This window comes from Geospiza fortis, unplaced genomic scaffold (assembly GCF_000277835.1).
Source record: "Geospiza fortis unplaced genomic scaffold, GeoFor_1.0 scaffold361, whole genome shotgun sequence".
NCBI classification, from domain to species: Eukaryota; Metazoa; Chordata; class Aves; order Passeriformes; family Thraupidae; genus Geospiza; species Geospiza fortis.
The window spans coordinates 2,792,110-2,809,643 of NW_005054356.1; the positions used below are offsets into that span (position 1 = coordinate 2,792,110).

General features: G+C 46.3%; 1 protein-coding gene across 1 annotated transcript in view; it reads left to right on the forward strand.

Moving 5' to 3' along the window:
* BCAS1 (breast carcinoma amplified sequence 1) overlaps positions 1-16,186 on the forward strand; it is a 32,383-nt gene extending 16,197 nt beyond the window's left edge. The window contains exons 7-12 of the mRNA XM_031059113.1: positions 920-955; positions 1,194-1,394; positions 4,928-5,095; positions 7,747-7,812; positions 11,322-11,570; positions 15,127-16,186. Of these exons, the coding sequence (XP_030914973.1) occupies positions 920-955; positions 1,194-1,394; positions 4,928-5,095; positions 7,747-7,812; positions 11,322-11,570; positions 15,127-15,201 (795 nt within the window). The 3' untranslated portion in view covers positions 15,202-16,186. The remainder of the gene's footprint in view (positions 1-919; positions 956-1,193; positions 1,395-4,927; positions 5,096-7,746; positions 7,813-11,321; positions 11,571-15,126) is intronic.
* The last annotated feature ends 1,348 nt before the right edge of the window (positions 16,187-17,534 follow it).

Below are 17,534 nucleotides of genomic sequence, written 5' to 3' on the forward strand. Positions count from 1 at the left end.
TGGCTCCTGCAAAATGCCTGCCCTGCAAAATATCTCACCTGCCCTACAAAATATCTCACCTGTTCTGTGGAGAACTTCCCAAAGTCTGCCCAGGCTGCTGGAGCTTGGCCAGATGGGTTGGGTGGGTTTTTGCACAGCTCAGGTCATTCTTCAGTGTGAGGGGTAAGAGATGCAGCCAACATCCCTGGCCAAGGAGGAATGTAACTGGCTCCTCCTGGCTTTGGGTACCCTGATGAAATCAGGAGCCCTATCCCTGAATGGTTGTGCTAAAGGAAATCCCACCTCATGCCCAAAAATAAGAGAAGCTGGGTGGGACCAGCCTCCAGCCCCTGCAGAGCTGCTCTTTGCAGAGCTCCTGCCCGAGTTCCAGGGCTGTTCCGTGCCCTGAGTCTTTTCCAGGGCTGTTCCATGCCCTGGGTTTTTTCCAGCATTTCGTGTGCTGCCTGTTTTGGATTCCAGGCACCCGAGCCTCCTGCTGGAAAGTGATGGGAGCACATCTCTGATGATGGTGTGGGATTCCCACGGAAAACACCCAGCTCTGTGTCCCTGAACACTGGAAGCTGCAGACACAGAAAAATCTGTTAATACCTTTAAATTCTCTGTAGTGATTTACCTGAGCTGAATGGGAATGTGAATATGGGACTACTTATACAAATATACATATAAAAATAACAAGTTGAGAACTACAAGCACAAGGAGTGCAGCAGCAGGCTGGTGCAGGTACAAGGATGGGACCTGGCATTCCCTCCAGCAGCCTCCACTCTTCCAGGGATCAGTTTCCATGGCTGCAGGAGCCAGGACTTCCACACACATTCACTAAAAATAAAATAATTGGTGACACAGACAATTGCTGGCCTGTGGAGCTGCAGTGCTGCCGTTGCCTCAGACAGACTCATCTTTGTGTTTTGTTTCCCTGCAGGCTGCGAAAGAAACCCAGCAGACAACCAACACCAAAGTGAGTAGGAGGGGTTGAATTATCTGTGCAATGCAGGAAAAGGGGAATTCTCACTGGCATGTTTGGTCTTTAAGTGTTGTAATTTCTTCATCTGTGTTCTGGCTTTGCTGTGTCTTTGCTGTGTCAAGCAGGGATGGAAGGGCAGGGGAGAACGGGGAGAAGCGGTGCTCACCTGCCCAGGTGATGGCTGAGCGTGCTGGAGTTGTTGCTCACGATCTCCATGTCCTTTCGTTCCCAGAGCCCTGAGATGCCTCCTGTGAGCTGTGTAAAAGCAGACAGAAATGTCCCTGCCTGCCAAGAGGCACTGCCCAAGCAGAACCCGAAAGCGCCGGAGGCCGCGGTGCCTCCGCAGGGCGTGAGCACAGAGCCCCCCCGGGAGGGCACCAAGGACAAGGGCTCAGCCACCCCCCTGCCCCTCAGCAAGCTCTTCTGGAAAAAGGTACTGGGGCTGCAGGTCATTGCTGCCAAACCCACCGCGGGCAGCAGCTCCCACCTGCTCAACAGCAGGGGCGTGAATTTATCCGTGGTAGTTCTCTTGTTTTATGGAATCAGGAATGTTATCCTCTCTCAATTCAATGCTTCTGTTAAATATCCCCCAGAGATCACAAAGCGCTTTACTAAAATTCATCATTAATAGAGATAAAGCTCTAAAACCTGTTTCATTTCTTTGTTATAAATGTCTGAAGAGCTGAGATCAGGGGGGTCTATTCTTACTCAGCAGAAAATGTTCTGTCACTGAGCAGATCAGGCTTTAATTTGGGGTCTCAATTGCTTAGGAAGACACATTGTTCCTCAGGTTAAATAATGATTTTAACTAAATTTAGGGCTAACTCTAAAAACACAGTTCCTGTTTTCAAAATCCTTATGGTTTATAAGCTGAAGTTTATTCATTCTTAATTTCATTTCACAGAAGGGCTGTATGAAACTTTACTGAGTCACTGGATGTTAAATAACTGCTTTTCTGGGCTTCTGCTCAAGCTCAAATCCCAGAAATTTGCTGCTTCCAAACACCCAGATGCCCCTGAGTGGCTGCTGCTCCTGCAGCTTCTTTAGCTGAGTTTTCCCACTGGAGATGCAGTTTGGATATTTTATTTATGTTTAAAAAACCAAAGGTGTTTAGCTATTTACAGAGTAAACATGCTTGAAAATAATCAAAGCTTCACACATTTGCCACTTGGGACTGAATTTCCAGGGGAACTGAGGGAATCAGGTGCTTGGAATGAGAGGAAAGCTGGGAAGAAGAGGGGGAGGGAGGTTTTTCTGCAGTTGTTATTGCTACAGAAACCTCCTCCTCTGAGTAGTCTGGCTTATTTGAAAACAGAGCTGGGAAGCAGGATGTGTGCTGAACATCAGGATGAAATAAAGAAAAGAAGGAGCCTTCTGGCAGGCTGCTGTTTAAAACAGCAATAAATTCAGTCTGAATTTAGTCATTTCTTAATGAAGTATCAAGGATTTAAAAAAAAAAAAGAAAGAGGAAAGATGTACAAAAAGACAACAGGTTGGCCTCAAACTCAGCTTGGTTTGAAGATTCTGTGGGGTGTTCTGCAATGAATTTAGCTTTTTCTGGCACATTTAATGCACTGTCCTTTTGCTAGGTAAGAGAATCCAAGCTGAAATAGGTGGAGAATTTAGAGTCAGGAGTAGCTTTGCTTTTGAAGTCACAAACAGCAACCACAACACTCAATAGGTGCAGGATTCAGCTCCAGCTTCTCTTTCCAGGCACTCTCTTAAATATCCATCCTCTGATGAGCTTTCACTTCAAAGTGCAGCTAATGAAGTGCCTGTCAACACGTGGCAGTTAATGCTGCTGCTCTGCCTGCAGATGAATAAATATGGAAAGGGAAAATGAAAAATTCCTTATTCAGCTTCTCAGCTGGGAGCCACTTTGCCCCATTTCCTGATCAGTCTTCACGAGAATTTTCAGAACTGTTACTCAAATATTTGCTGTGCCAGCATTTCTCTTTTTTTTTTCTTTTTTCTTTTTTCAGACGGAATACTAATAGGGAATTACAGTGGGCAATTTCCAATATTTGTGTTGGAAAGCTGCTTCCAAGGCCTCGGAGATATCTGATCAGGGCAGAGAAACATGATGCTTCACATTTATCTGATCAAAGCAGGCCAGGCCAGGGTGGAAGGTGATCAAGGCAGCATTATTTACACTGCTCTGGGACCTGTCTTTAAAAGCAGATGTGTTTGCTTTAAAAACTTGAATTTTAAGCAACTCTTGCCATGCAACTGCAGGAAAATCATGCTCTTTTTGCTGATGTGCAAACAGCAAACTGGTTAATTACTGGGTGAAGCAGAACATGGAATCCCAGAATGGTTTGGGTTGGAGGGACCTTAAAGCCCACCCAGTGCCACCTCTGCCATGGCAGGGACACCTTCCACTGTCCCAGGTGCTCCCAGCCCTGTCCAGCCTTGGGCAATGTCCAGCCCAGGGATCCAGGGGCAGCCACAGCTGCTCTGGGCACCTGTGCCAGGGCTCAGCACCCTCACAGGGAGGAATTCCCTCTGTATATCCAACTTAAATTTCCCTTCTTTCAGTGTGAAGCCATTCCCCCTTGTCCTGCAGAAGAACTTCCTGAAGAAATGTGCAAAAATCCCTGATACTTGAAACAACTCAATCCCTGAATAGCTGCCTAACCCTAATTTAACTGGGCAGTGCTTTTTGGAGGTTGGCATTTGGTCCCAGGGTGCTTTTGTTGGTTGTGACACCAATCCCAGTGCAGAGCCAGAGCTCCTTTGGGGTACAGCAGAGTGATCCCAACCTGCCCCCTTGGAGTGGAGAGATCCCAGGAGCTGAGCTCTGCCTTACTGAGCCACTGCTTCCACTCTGCTCTGAATCATTTCCTTCTAGCAAATCGATGGGGAATTGATGATATGGCTGTGTGAATAGGCAGAGATCCAGAGTAAAATTATTGTAGATTGATTATCTCCAAGCTGTTCATAAATATAAATTAAATGTACAATTCCACGGGGAAGTGGGATGTGCTGCAGCCATCTCAGGCAGCAGGGGATAAGGAATATTTATTCCCTCATCATTCTTCTCCCTGTTGCCCCACCCCCAAAATGTTGTTTCTTCCACAAAAGAGGAGTCAGGAACAAAGCAAAATCTCTCCTGCTGTGGTAGAAATTCATGGTGAATCCCCTTCTTGAATGTGGAGTTCCCTGCAACTTAAAAATATGTCAGAACTAAAAGGTGTGATGGAATACTGAGTAAATATATTGGATGGCTTCTGTAAGAAGGACTAAATAAACTGGGATTTTCTTTGCTCAGAAAGGGAGATGACAACAGCACACAGAAAAACTGCTGGAAAGGGGAACAGGAAATATAATTGTTCACAAAAAAAGTGGCAGAGTCCAAATAAAAGGATGTGGTGACAAATAAGAATAAACAAGTGACAGGACAGGGGGAATGGCTCCAAACTGGCACAGAGGAGGTTTAGGTGGGATATTGGGAAGAATTGTTCCCTGGGAGGGAGGTGAGGTGCTGACACAGATTCCCAGAGGAGCTGTGGCTCCCCCATCCTTGGGGGTGTCCAAGGCCAGGTTTCAGCAATTTATAGTGTCCACAGTGTGTTTCAAATAATCTTAATTCTACTTTTGAGTGCACATTCCTGAGTATGATTTTTCTCATATTTACTGGATTTACTTGAGCCTCATCTCCTCAGGACAGCATTGCTGTGTGTAATTTCATTTTCATTCTTCTTACATTGTAATCAAAGCTAGGTTCTTGTGATTAGGAACCAGCAACTCAAGAAAGGTTATTTCTTTTGTTTATATAAACTGCTGGGATTTTAACATTTATTTACTTCATTTCATTTGACATCAATCAAATTCCTGGAGCAGCACAAAGAGAATAGCGAAGCTGAGGATGTTTTTATGCCATGTTTGGTTGTAAGATTTTAAGAAATCAACCAACTCCTCACAGATTGAGTCAGAATGTTTCTTCCACTTTATTCCCAACCCCAGAACTCCTCAGAGGAAGCAGAGGCTGTGAACAATGAGAAGGCAGAGGTGGCTCTGGAGGCCGTGGCTCCCGACAGGGACGAGAGCAAGGGCACAGAAAGCACCGAGGTGAAACCGCGAGGGGCGGAGAGCAAAACGCCCAAGGCAAACCTGAGGAAGTTCTTTAAGCTGGTAAGAGCAGCTTTGCCCTTCGGGAGCTCAGAGGGCTGCGGAGAGGCTGGGAAAACACTTTGCCTTTGTCTGGGAGGGTGTGGGGATGCTCAGGGATGAGGGGTGCTCAGGGATGCTCAGGGATGCTCAGGGATGAGGGGTGCTCAGGGATGAGGGATGCTCAGGGATGAGGGATGCTCAGGGGTGCTCAGGGATGCTCAGGAATGAGGGGTGCTCAGGGATGCTCAGGGATGAGGGGTGCTCAGGGATGAGGGGTGCTCAGGGATGCTCAGAGGTGAGTGATGCTCAGGGATGAGGGGTGCTCAGGGATGAGGGATGCTCAGGGGTGCTCAGGGATGCTCAGGAATGAGGGGTGCTCAGGGATGCTCAGGGATGAGGGGTGCTTAGGGATGAGGGGTGCTCAGGGATGCTCAGAGGTGAGTGATGCTCAGGGATGCGCGGCTGGAACTTCTCCCCGCATCCCCCCGCACATTCCCCGTCCTGCATCTCCCTCTCGCGGCTCCTCCCGGAACGTCCCGAGGGCTCCGGTGGCCCTTTCCCCGCCTAGGGGACCTTTCCCCCGCCGAGGTGGCCCAGGGAGCTCCAGGGGTCACAACACCGAGGATGCTCTGCTTCACAAACCGCAGCATCCCCCGGTGGGAAGCTCCTGGAGGAGCCCACCTCCAACCCCGCTTCCAAATCCATCTCTGGCTGGCCACGGCGCTGTCAGTCCTCCTGTGCCATGTCCTGTCCTGCACTGGCTTTGGGGAGCTGTATTTTTAGTGGCACAAATGTTTTTGGCAGTTAATGTAGGTTAGGTAAATTGGCACGTAAAGGAAAGGAGGCTGTCACTCCTGCTAAGGTCCATCAGGTGGGAAAGAGGAAAGGCAGAAAGTAGAATCTACTCCTGCTTCCCAGAGGAAAATTGTTCCCAAATCACCTGCAGTCACTGTGCTGCCCTGCTTCCCCACATGATCAAACGTAGGCAATAAATAGCATTTAGAATTGAGAATAATCATGTTGTCACAGCTGTTGATGAAAATGTAGCAGGGTATTGGCTGTCCCCACCCTCCTCCATTTAAAAACATCCCAACCCACCCTGCTCACTGCAGAAAACTTTGTGGGCAGCCTTGGCCAGCAGCAAGCCCAAGTGAGCAGGGGCAAGGATAAGAGGTCAGCAGTGCTCTGGAGAGAAATCCTTGGGATTGTTTCCTCCTCGTCTCACTGGCAGCAAGAGGGAGCTTTGTCTAGACCTCAAGGTCTTTACTCTGGTTTTGGTTAAAAATAATAATAGCAATAAAAATGCAAGGTGGATTAGAGAGGTTGTTTAAAGCAGGGCTATTTTTATCAGGGTTTGAGGTGTTTATAGGGGAAAAGGTAACGCTGATTGCTGTTAGAGCAGGTTTTGTTTTTTTCCTAAAGGCACTTGAGGACTTGCTAAAACACAAATGCAGAGCAGATCTTATCAGAGCTCATCTTCATGCACTCTGGACGGGTTTCTCCCCAGCACAGACCACACTGTGCTTCCTCCCCTGCACCTCGTGCACAGATAAAGCTCCCGAGCACAAACCCGTGCAGTGGCACCTTCCAGGGACAGGGTTTTCCCACAAAAGCCATGAATTGTCATGGAGTGGTTTCATTTTCTCTCCTGCTGCTGCCATGCATTGATTTCTGTGGTTTTGTAGGAAAGTCGGGTTGCAGGAAGCCCATCTGTGGGACCAGGCTGGTGCTGTTGTGCTCCACGTTACAAACGTAGAGCTGCAGCAAACCACAATTCCGCCTGAGATAAATTTAGAACAAAAGTCACATCCTTTCATTGTTTTCATTGAACTTCTGCAATGAAAAATGACATTTCAATTTGGGCACTCTGAAATCCTGCATTATTTTATGCTTTGCTGCTGAGCTCTGTGCATTCTGTGGTACCCAGGAGAACACACCGAACCCTCCAACACATTTTTAAACACAAATGCTCATTGCTGTTGTCCCTTTTGTAGCACTAATTGTAACTTAAGCTTAACCTAATTCTCACAAAGCTTGTCCTATTTACTCAGTTTGGTCAAATGGGGGTTTCTCACTTCTAAATCTAGATGGAAATGGGTTTTTTACCTTAAAAAGATATTTCAGAGTCAAGGTTTGCTCTGAGTGACCTTCCAGTGCTGCAGCCTCAGGCTCTGCCTGGATTGTCCTGGCTGGGAAGTGTAGGAAGCAAGGAGGATTATTATTTAGAGGTTTAAGGAATGCAGGAATAAACTGGAAAGCAAAAATCAGGATTAAGTGGATGCTGATGACAAAATATGGAAACATCCCTCTAAAGCTGAGTGCGCTTTAATTATTCACAGCACATGCACTTAGTAGGATGGATAAATAGAGACTAAGTCCCACTAGGTCTTGTAGGACAGATTTGGCTCTGGAAAGCAAAGAAAAGCTCTTTCCTAGAAAATTCCGGCAGCAGGGCTGACAGCAGGTTCTTGTTGAGTGGCTGAAGTGATCCCTGCTCAGGCCTTGGTGGGAAACCTGACTGGCAGGAGACAATCCCACAGAGCAGAACCAGCAAAACCCACCCTGGAGATGGGGACGTTTCCAAAGTGGAGTTGCTGAGGTGCCTTCAAGCCTTGATTCCTGGGCGTTTCCATCCTGGATGAAGGCCCCAAACAGGACCTTTGTTGTTTTAGTCAGGCAAGGGTGATGGAGGGAGCCCCCGTGCAGAAGAGGGAGATGGTCCCAGCCCCAGACACCACGTAAGTGGACTTTGTATTTTTGGCCTGGGCTTCTTCGTCCCCTGGTGATGGGTTCCTGTCACCTCCTTCCACACAGCTCTGCCTCTTGAAATGTAAAGTCACTGAAAGGAAAGTGCTGCACTCACTGAGCTTTGTATATTTACACATAACTTCTCTGTTTCTTTTATCTGTTCATAATATTAAACAAGATTTTAAAGAGTCAACATAATATTTTTTTTTACAAACTTTTTCCGGGTGTGTTCCTTTTCTTAAAATAATCAGTGGGTTTGTGTTCAGTCTTCTTCCTCTCTCTTGCTGCTTTTTGACTTTCTGCAAGAACCTTGGCTCAGGCAGTGCAACTAAATACACACAGAATTATTTTTACTTTGTTGATTTACTTGTCTTCTGAGGAAAGAATCATTTAGGTGGAAACTCTACAAAAGAGAACTGAAAATGAGAATGAAAACTGTTCACTGCAATGTAACAAAAGCCATGAAAAGATTTGTTTCTTGTTCTGTTTTTGTTGCTTTCGTTCTGTGTACATAAAATCTAAACCCGACCTTTGGGTGTGGTATTTTCACTCTATTCTTCATGGTTTTCAAATGCTTCATAAAAATCATATTTTCATTAAAAAGACAAATTCTATTAATTTGAGAGTCCAACCCTCATCTGCTCCAAGTGAAGATATTCCAAAGAATTCATCTCTCAGTAATGAGAACTAAAACAAGGTTCTGTCTATAGACAGTTTCCTTTAAGAGGAAAACTGAAGTTGCATTCAAAGCTGTCATTTCAGAATTTCCTTTTTTAAATAGCTGTAAAATTATATCTCTCTCTTCCTATTTTCACAATGTCTGATGACACCAAGGTTAATTTTCATGAATTATGTCTCTAAAAGCATCCTAAATATAGAAGAGCCTTGTCTTGTGACACTTAATTCTTATTTCATACAAGAGCTTTGTGAAGTGATCTGAGTAAGACACCAAAAGTTTCAGCCCTGGATCTATTTTATTATTTTAATGATCAGCCAGCTTCCTTCCATTTTTGTAAATCAGTTTATTGTTCTTCCTCCTTCTCTCCCTTGCCCTGGTGTAAAGTAGAACAATTTTATTCCTCAGAGGAGCCCAAGGAAAACTGGATCTGCTGCTGACTTCTTCCTTTTTTGGGGATTTCTTTGAAAGGATTTCCTTAAATTATGCTGCAGTGTCTCTGGAATGCTGTGATTCTTCTCCCCTTCCCATCCCTGCCACTCTACACCCTCCAGAAATTTCAGCACTGCTCCAAAACCACAGAAATCCTGGGCTTAAAAATCAGCCTTGGCCCAAGGTCTCCTGTAAGATAAGGGGGAAAATGCTGTCCATTTTTCTTTTTTTATTTCAGTGGCACTGCTAATGTTGAGGGACGCAAAGCAAACTGCCAGGAGCAGCTCCCCTTTGGAATAAGGAGCATTAACATCTTTCATTATTCATTGGCCTCACACCACATTTCCTGAGCTGCTCCCATCAATATCAAATCTGCCAATTTCCTGCCTTTCAAGGTTAATATGAAACACCTCAAAGAGATTATCTGATAGGGTTTGAGTTGGGTATTTTTTGCCTGGAAAATGTATTATGAATATTTTTTAAGAAGTGTTTAGTCTGCCTGACATCAAAGGCCCCACCTGCCCTCAGCCATGGGGACGGTTCTGCTTTGGCTGCAGCGCTGTCTCAGGCACGTGTGGGGAGGAAAACTCTGCTTTTACACCCACAGAGCAAAGCCACAGATTGCACAGAGTGTTTCTGAGGCTTCCAGGCTCCTCTGGCCCCTCTGAACTCGGCTGTGTCTGCGCTCAGTCCAGAGCTGTGCTTGTTGCCGCAGTGAAGGTGAATATTTGCAATTCCACCTGAGAATTGTTTCCAAGGTGAGCTGAGGCCAGTTCCAGTGAGAAGGGTCTTGGGAAGCAACTGCTCAGAGCTCCCAGAGTTAACTGAGCCAGAGACACTTTCAATTTGCTTTGTGTCCATCCTTGTGCTGGGAGAGCTCCTGCACCCCTGGGCACTGCGGTGTCACTTCCCAGGTGAGGTGGCACAGGTGGGGTGTGAGCTCTGCTCTCCTCTGACCCCACTGAACCTGCTTTAAACATTTGTAAATCTGCTGATCCCCCCCTTCACGTTCTCCTGCACAAAGACAAGCTGCTGACTGGAGTTTTTAAGTCTAAGAGCAGAGCGACCCAGGTGTGAGGAAATATTTACCACATACATCTCTGGAAAAAGAAATCATTCCAAAAGTTTAGTGGAGGAGTTGAGTCTCCTGGTCAAGCCTGAACGTATTAAATGGGTTCTGTGATTTAAACATTGAACTTTTTAAAGATTGGGTAGCAAGAAACGCTGAACTGAGTGAAAAAGGCAAAGCAGCAGGATTGTTGTCTCCTCTCATTCTTGTTTCCCCAAAATTAGGCAGGCTTGAACGTTTTTTATTTTTAAATACAAGAGGTACATTTGCATTCTGTTTCTCTAAAGTTTCTGCTTTCAGGGTTTTCTCTGAAATCACGATATCTAAAAATGTTTTTGTTTTGAATGAAAGCTAAGCCTGGCGTGTGAGCACATAACCCCAGGCCTTCAGAAGAACACCAAATATTTCAAGACTAATGGTAAAATTCCCAAAGCTGGAAAAATACACAGCATTAAGCTTGGGCCATGGCCTGAGGGCAGATGTGAGATTTCCAGCTTTTCAACATGGCAAATTTGTGCTGTTTTAATGCTGGCAATAAATAAAGCCATATGGGTTTGGGGTTCTTTTTTACATTGAAAAAAAAATCCTATTTGCAAACAGATTTCCTGGCAAAACCACCCTCATTTACTGCTTCCCAAACAGTGACGATTTCATGGTCTGATCCTTTGTTTGCCAGATATGATTTTTCTTGTGTGAACTTCAAATATATCCTGAACTTCTCTGAGCTCCAGAATCTTCCCCTTTACTCTACACAGGTGCTTTGTGATTGTGTTTTTTGGAAGATTTCCTGTCTCTTCTTTTGCACCTGTACATGAAATGTTCTATGCTATTCTGGCTTTCCACAGCCAACCCCTGTGTTGATAATTTTTGGGTGGAGTGTTGCTCATTCACAGGGAATTTGTTTTCATCCTTTGCTTTATGGGGTCTTTTGATTTTTGTCCTTTCTCAGATCTTTTCCTTGCACTTTTTGGGGTGCAAACTCTGGGGGTATTTCAGTGGGCAGTGACTCTCAGTGATGCTCCCTGCCTCCTCGAGCAGCCCCAACAGACATTTCAGGGAAGTTGTTCCAGGCAGGGATGGTTTGATCCCGCGGTCTTTGCTCATGGAATTCCATCAGCTCCCTGGGAGCCCTTCCCTGAGCCAACACTGCAGGAGTTCATCCCAACCTCTGGAAATGCAAACCTGCTGGGCAGCAGGGCTCCTCCTGCCAGGTGGCATTCCACTTTTTAAATTATTTTTTTTCCCCTAACATATTTATGGATCTCCTCCTGAACTCTTTCTGTTCCCCACTAAAAAAAAAACCCTGTTTGAAACCGCTGCAGACTCTGAACGCCACGGAGAAGCCTCTTGCCCCATCTGAGAGCGACCCCGGGGGCCCAAGGAGCAAAGAGGGCTCCAAAGACAAGAAGTCCACGCTGGAGCTGGGCAAGCAGAAGGGCAGGGAGCAGCCAGAGCCCCGGGAGCAGCCAGCAGCTGAGCCTGGCTCCATCCACAACGGCGGCGACGCCAAGGAGCCCTCCTACAAGAAGGCAGAGAAGAGGCAGTCCCTGGGAGGGTTTTTTAAAGGCCTTGTACGTTCATTTCTTTTCCTTTTTTTTGCTGTTTTCCAGCTGCTTTAGGCACTCTGATCCATGTGGGATTGGTGCTTCCATTTCAGCAGCGGGACTTGGGCCAAAGAACAGCAAGGTTTTGGGAAAGGGAGGAAAATTCAGGGCTCGGGGTGCTGGTTGAGGCAGGGATGGTTTGGTGCTCTGGTTGAGGCAGGGGTGGTTTGGTGCTTTGCCCTTGGGGTGCTGGTTGAGGCAGGGGTGGTTTGGTGGTTGAGGCAGGGATGCTTTGCCCAGGGGTGCTGGTTGAGGCAGGGATGGTTTGGTGCTCTGGTTGAGGCAGGGGTGGTTTGGTGGTTGAGGCAGGGGTGATTTGCCCAGCAGGAGCTAGAATTGTTGGCACAGCACTGGATTTGGGGTTCATGCCTTGGCTATGAGGATGACTCAATGTTCCTACAAATTACAGGGTGTTCATTAAGGGAAAGCGGAGATGGGGCTGGATTACTAGAGGAACCTGCCTGCCCCCGTGGCGGTGCAGCTGAGACATCCCTGCCAAAGAAAATCCCTACAAGTTCAAAATCAAGGGAGGTGATCAAAATCAAAACTCCTTCATGGAGTTTAACAAGAGACACACATTTAGAATTCTTCCAGAAAGGGAGATCTGAAGGAGTGAGGAAACACCTTCAAAATTCATGAAAGACACAGAGAGAGGAAGGAAAGGTGGCTCAGATTGAAAGGGCAAGAAAAGCTTTTAGATCAAGGGAGGAGATTGTGAGAGGTAAAAAGACCATTTGAGGAATAAAACAGAATCGGTGTAGAGGAAGTAGAGATGTTCTGTAGGATTTATTTTTTCAGTTTGCCTCAGTTTGGCTGAGCAGTCCCTTATCTTCTGCTGCAATTATAGAGAGGGCTCCTGCAGCTTCCCTCTCCCATTAACTCTAAAAAAAAAAAGAAATTTTTGACAACAGTAAAGTTGATTTGGTCACTTTATTGTGCTTCAAAATGGCAGCAAAAGGTCTGCATATGGGAAAACTGTCATGGAAAATTATTATGGAAAATTATTACTCCTCTTTGAATATCCTGAAGATTACCAAGAACTAAGAAACTCATTCTGTAATCTAAAAAAAAATAATCTCGTCATCTCCTAGGTGATCAGAAGGTGTAATCATTGATCTAAAGGTATTAGATCACACACACCAACCAATGCCAGCATTCCCGTTTCAAGAGAACAGCTCGATTGTCTGAGAACAACTCAGCAGAGAAATTCAGCTTTTTGTTCATAAAATGGGAGCAGGAGATGTAGAAGAGGGGATCCAGCAGCTCCTGTTCTGGATTTTAAGCCCACCCTCTCCTGGGTCTGAGTCCCCTGGGAATGGCACAGAGCAGGAGCATGGCACAGTGCAGGAAGGCAGATTAAACACTGCAGCTCCAGCCTCTGCTCCCAGCTGGGCTACAAATGCTGGAATTTTGGCTACAAATGCTGGAATTTTGGCTACAAATGCTGGAATTTTGGCTACAACCGGAGCCATTGATGCAAGCAAACAGCATCAGTGCCCGGCTGCAGGGTTTGAGCACAGATAAGGTTGTTCCTATGGTAAAAGAGATTAATTTATAAGCTGTAGCAAATGTATTTAGGGAGTCTTTGAAAGATTAGATTAGAAAGGAAAAGAAAGGGGGAAAAAAGATTAATAACATTGTTTCCTGAGCTGGAATAACTCACAGTCCAGTTGTCAGGAGCTGGGAGTGCTCAGCACGTGGAAAGTATTCGGATTTTTTCTGATCAGAGTATGTGATGCACTAACCCAGGCTTCTCCTGAGCAAAATCTGGGGGAAAAATACTCCAGCCCCACGGTTTTGCTGTGTGTGCCCTTTAAAATGCTCTGCCCAAATGTTCCAAGCCATGAGCTGGTGGTACCTGAGCTCCTGAATCCCAGGGCAGAGCTGGAATTTGTCCCTTAAAAAAAGGCAGAACAAAGTTCTTTCTTTCACAAGAAAGAACAGCTTGGAAATTCCAGTTCAGCAGCAGGAATCATCAGCCAGTCTGATCTTCCTGCTTTAATCAGCAACCACCTTGAAAATGGGTGCAGCAGGAGACTGCAGTGAGCAAGTAAGTGACCTCTGCAGAATGGGTGCTAAATGAGGCAAAATGGGGATTATCTCCAAGGAGAATCCTCCTCTCCTGTCTCCTCCCTCCACCCTTTTCTAGGAAGAAAGGCAAATTGTATCATCGTATTCCCTGATCAGTTTAGAAGTGACTTCATCATGCTCAGACAGGAGCTGGAGCTGGCAGAGCCCACTACTCCTGTGATGTGGGAAATCTTCACCTGATCGGGAGGTTTTTAGGGTTTCTGGGTAAATTTGGAATGAAGAGCTCACCTAGTATTGGTTGATGGATAAAAGATGGATTTGCTGCTACCTGTAAATGGCCAAACCTTTCATTCTGCTCTAGAGCATCCTCCAAACTCAACACCAGGGGAAGCAGAAGCGAAGCCACTGCAGCCAGCTCAGCTGCACAAGGCTACAATCAGCTTTAGATGGCATTTTTCAGTCCATTGTGATTTTTGGCTGCTCTTTTTCTTACTTAGATCCTCCAAGGTGAAACATTGAAAGAAGATCAGTGAGGTGGAGCCTTACCAGTGTAAAACCCTTGCTGGTTTTACTTCCCTGAAGGGGATGAGGAAGTCGAGACCTTTCACTCCCCATGTGTAACACAGAATCCTTCTGAAGTGGAGACTCAGGTTTCCAGGAAGGGACAATTCACACATTATTCTGCCTGGTTCCTATCCTAGGGAAAGCATAGAGGCACCTTTAGCTTTGTCACGCTGGATTTTCTGCTTAGCAAGGCATGATTTGGGTTACAGACAGCACTGACACCCCACGGTGGTAACAGTGACCTCAAACACTGGTTTTGGGGCTGTTTTGCTCAAATTCTGGCAGCTTCAAGGCCAGCAAAATTAGGTCAAGCGCCTTAAACCAGAGCCAAGTTTTTATCAGTTAGTGAAAAATGTGGTTGGTATAGTTAGAGCTATACATTTCCTTCATCTAAGCTGGATTAGTGTCTTGGAGTGGTTCCAAACCCAGAATTATGTTTGCAGTGTAAAAAAAGCTTTATCACTCGAACATTGTCGAATACCTGTCATGCATAAAAGTATTTAATGTTCCTTTAACCTAGAGCAGAGCAGGGCTGGCTATAATACCCCATTCATCATGCCTGAAGGACTCTTAGCAGGGCTGCAGTGAAGCGTTCAGGGCAGGGAAATGTTACAGAAATGATGCCAAAACTCCAATACTACAGACACCCAGCAGCCTGGCTCTGGTGTGTGAGCCCAGGTCCTGACAACAATTGTTTCCATGCCAATTGAGACAATTCTATTAAAATAACCCCCACGTTTAGGCAGGAACTTTGTGTGGTTCTCGTGATGCACATGGTGCTCATATATTTGTGCATATTAAATGAAGAAAAGCAGGGAGATTAAATCAGTGGGAAACATCTGGCAGCAAAAGTCCAGGACACGATTCCAGACTTGACCATTCAGAAATACTTGGAAACGTTTCTAACGGTGTCTCCCTTGTTCCACAGGGCTCCAAAAGGATGTCGGATGCAGAAGTGCAGACAGATCCCGTGTCCATCCTCCCTGCTGGGAAATCCAAGTAGTGCCCAGCCCTGGCTGCTGCAGGGAGGCTCAGCAGCTCTCCGGGAGCTCCAGGAATGACTCCTTTTCCCTCCCACGGCTGTCACAAACACCCGAGGCTGAAGCAAACACTGGCTACCATTGCAGGTTGTCACTGGCAGGGTTTGTTTGTTCCTCTCCTGTAGAAAGCAGCTCTACAGATCCCCATGAAATGTGTTTAAGGTAAGGTGCTGTGGATGGTTTGAGGTGTGCAGAGGGGAGGGTAAGGCAGGTAGGAGGGTGGCAGAGAATTCAGTAAATGGCAGAAAAAGCAAGCAGGTGACAGAGGAGGGCAGCGGGGCACGGGCAGGGAATCCTCCGCTTCAGAGAGCTTGAGAGCAGCCAGGAAAACACAAATCCCCCGGGGAAATGTCCTGCTGCAGTGTAACAACAGCCGAGTCACTTCTGGGGGGGGTTGGACAGAGCTGGAATTGGAGCTGAGCCCTTCAGCCTGGCAGAGCCCGTGGTGATCGAGTCCTGCTTCCTGCTGGTTATTAATGTAAATTAAAACGCTAAAATGCAAAGGCTTGGCGGGATTGGGGCGGCCCCTGTCTCGGCCGGGCGGGGTGGGATAACAAATTAAAAGCTATTTAAGGTTCTAATAGGACACAAGAGGGCAGCCACGTCCCCTAACGCCGGGCTGTGCCTTCCAGCCCGGAATTAATGTTCCTTAGATCATAGGAAACTTAGCTGTTCATCCTGATGTTTGTTTATATCCATACTTGTAATTAATCCTAATAGAAACCAAAATCAAAGCTGCCCAGGCAGCTCTCTGCTTCACAAGACTCCTGTAATAACTGTAGTTAATAAATTTTACAGAAAATTAAGATTTCTGTTCGTTCAATCCTAGCCTGTACAGGGAGCCAGGGGCCTGACGTTTTAATCCACACTGATCTTAATGATGCAATACTGTATATTTTGACATCCTTATCTTTAAATAAACTAATACTTATCATTTGAAACAAAAAATCAGTCGCTGCTTCAATTTTTCAAACCAAGCTTGTTATTTACATCCGTGTGGTCTGATGATTGATGTGACATTAAGGCATAAATCAGCACAGACAAACCTTGCCTGTGGAGAGAACAGTTGTTATTTTCTCTTTATTTGAGTGAAGATTACACCTGGAAAGCAGAGGAGAATTCTGTCAATTCTGCACAATTGTGTTTCTAGCTAATCAGAGAGGACAGAGGTGCAAAGGCCCTGCAGCTCAGTGGGATTTTGGCTCTGGGTTCTGCAAACCTGCTGGTTTGGGGTGCCCAGCCCAAACTTGCAGCTGGTTCTGTGCACAGAGAGCACAGACCAAGGGTTCTGTAGTTATAAAGGCTCGTTCTGCTCCCTCCTTGGCACTTTGATGGTACAAAAGGATATCAGTCCTCTGGTTCTCTTTGATTCCTCCTCTGGTTCTGTTTAATTCCTCCCCTGGTTCTCTTTGATTCCTCCTCTGGTTCTCTTTGATTCCTCCTCTGGTTCTCTTTGATTCCTCCCCTGGTTCTGTTGGGTTGCTCCTCTGGTTCTGTTGGATTCTTCCTCTGGTTCTGTGATTCCTCCCCTGGTTCTGTTGATTCCTCCTCTGGTTCTGTTGATTCCTTCTCTGGTTCTGATTGATTCCTCCTCTGGTTATGATTGATTCCTCCTCTGATTCTGTTTCATTCCTCCCCTGGTTCTGTTTGATTCCTCCCCTGCCTCTGTTTGATTCCTCCCCTGGTTCTGTTTCATTACTCCCCTGGTTCTGTTGGATTCCTCCCCTGGTTCTGTTGGATTCCTCCTGCCAGCAGCAGCTTTGCAGCAGCCCCTCATCCTGCCCATACCGCAGCCACACGTGGAAGGAGAGGAAGAAAGGTCTTAGGAGAAGCATCCCCAGCTTGGGGAGTTTCTGCATTCCACACGGATATGAGGAACATTAAATGCAGCTTTCATGTCCAGGAAAGCTTAAGGAGTCATTTGGAAATCAAAGCTTTGGCAGGGCTGCAGCCCAGGACAGAGGAAAAGAGCAGCCAAGGCAGTCCATTGCATTTGGAGCCCGTTGTCAACAAGCAGGCTCTGGTTTGATGCTGTGGAGCACCACTGGAGCAGATTGCGCCGATCAAGGGTCTCAGGGTGTGTTTCATGGGGGTGTTTTGGAAGGGTTTTAAGCATCTGATAAATATAAAAGGGAATGGATCAAAACTGCAGGGTTTTGTGCAAGAAATGCTGGTTTACAGCACACAGGGCTTTATGTGCCCCTCGGGAGGAGCAGTTCCCTGTGGGGTTCTGTGTCCATCCCAGGAGCTGAGCTCAGCTCCCACCCTGCATTCCCAGGAGGGCTGAGAGTACCTG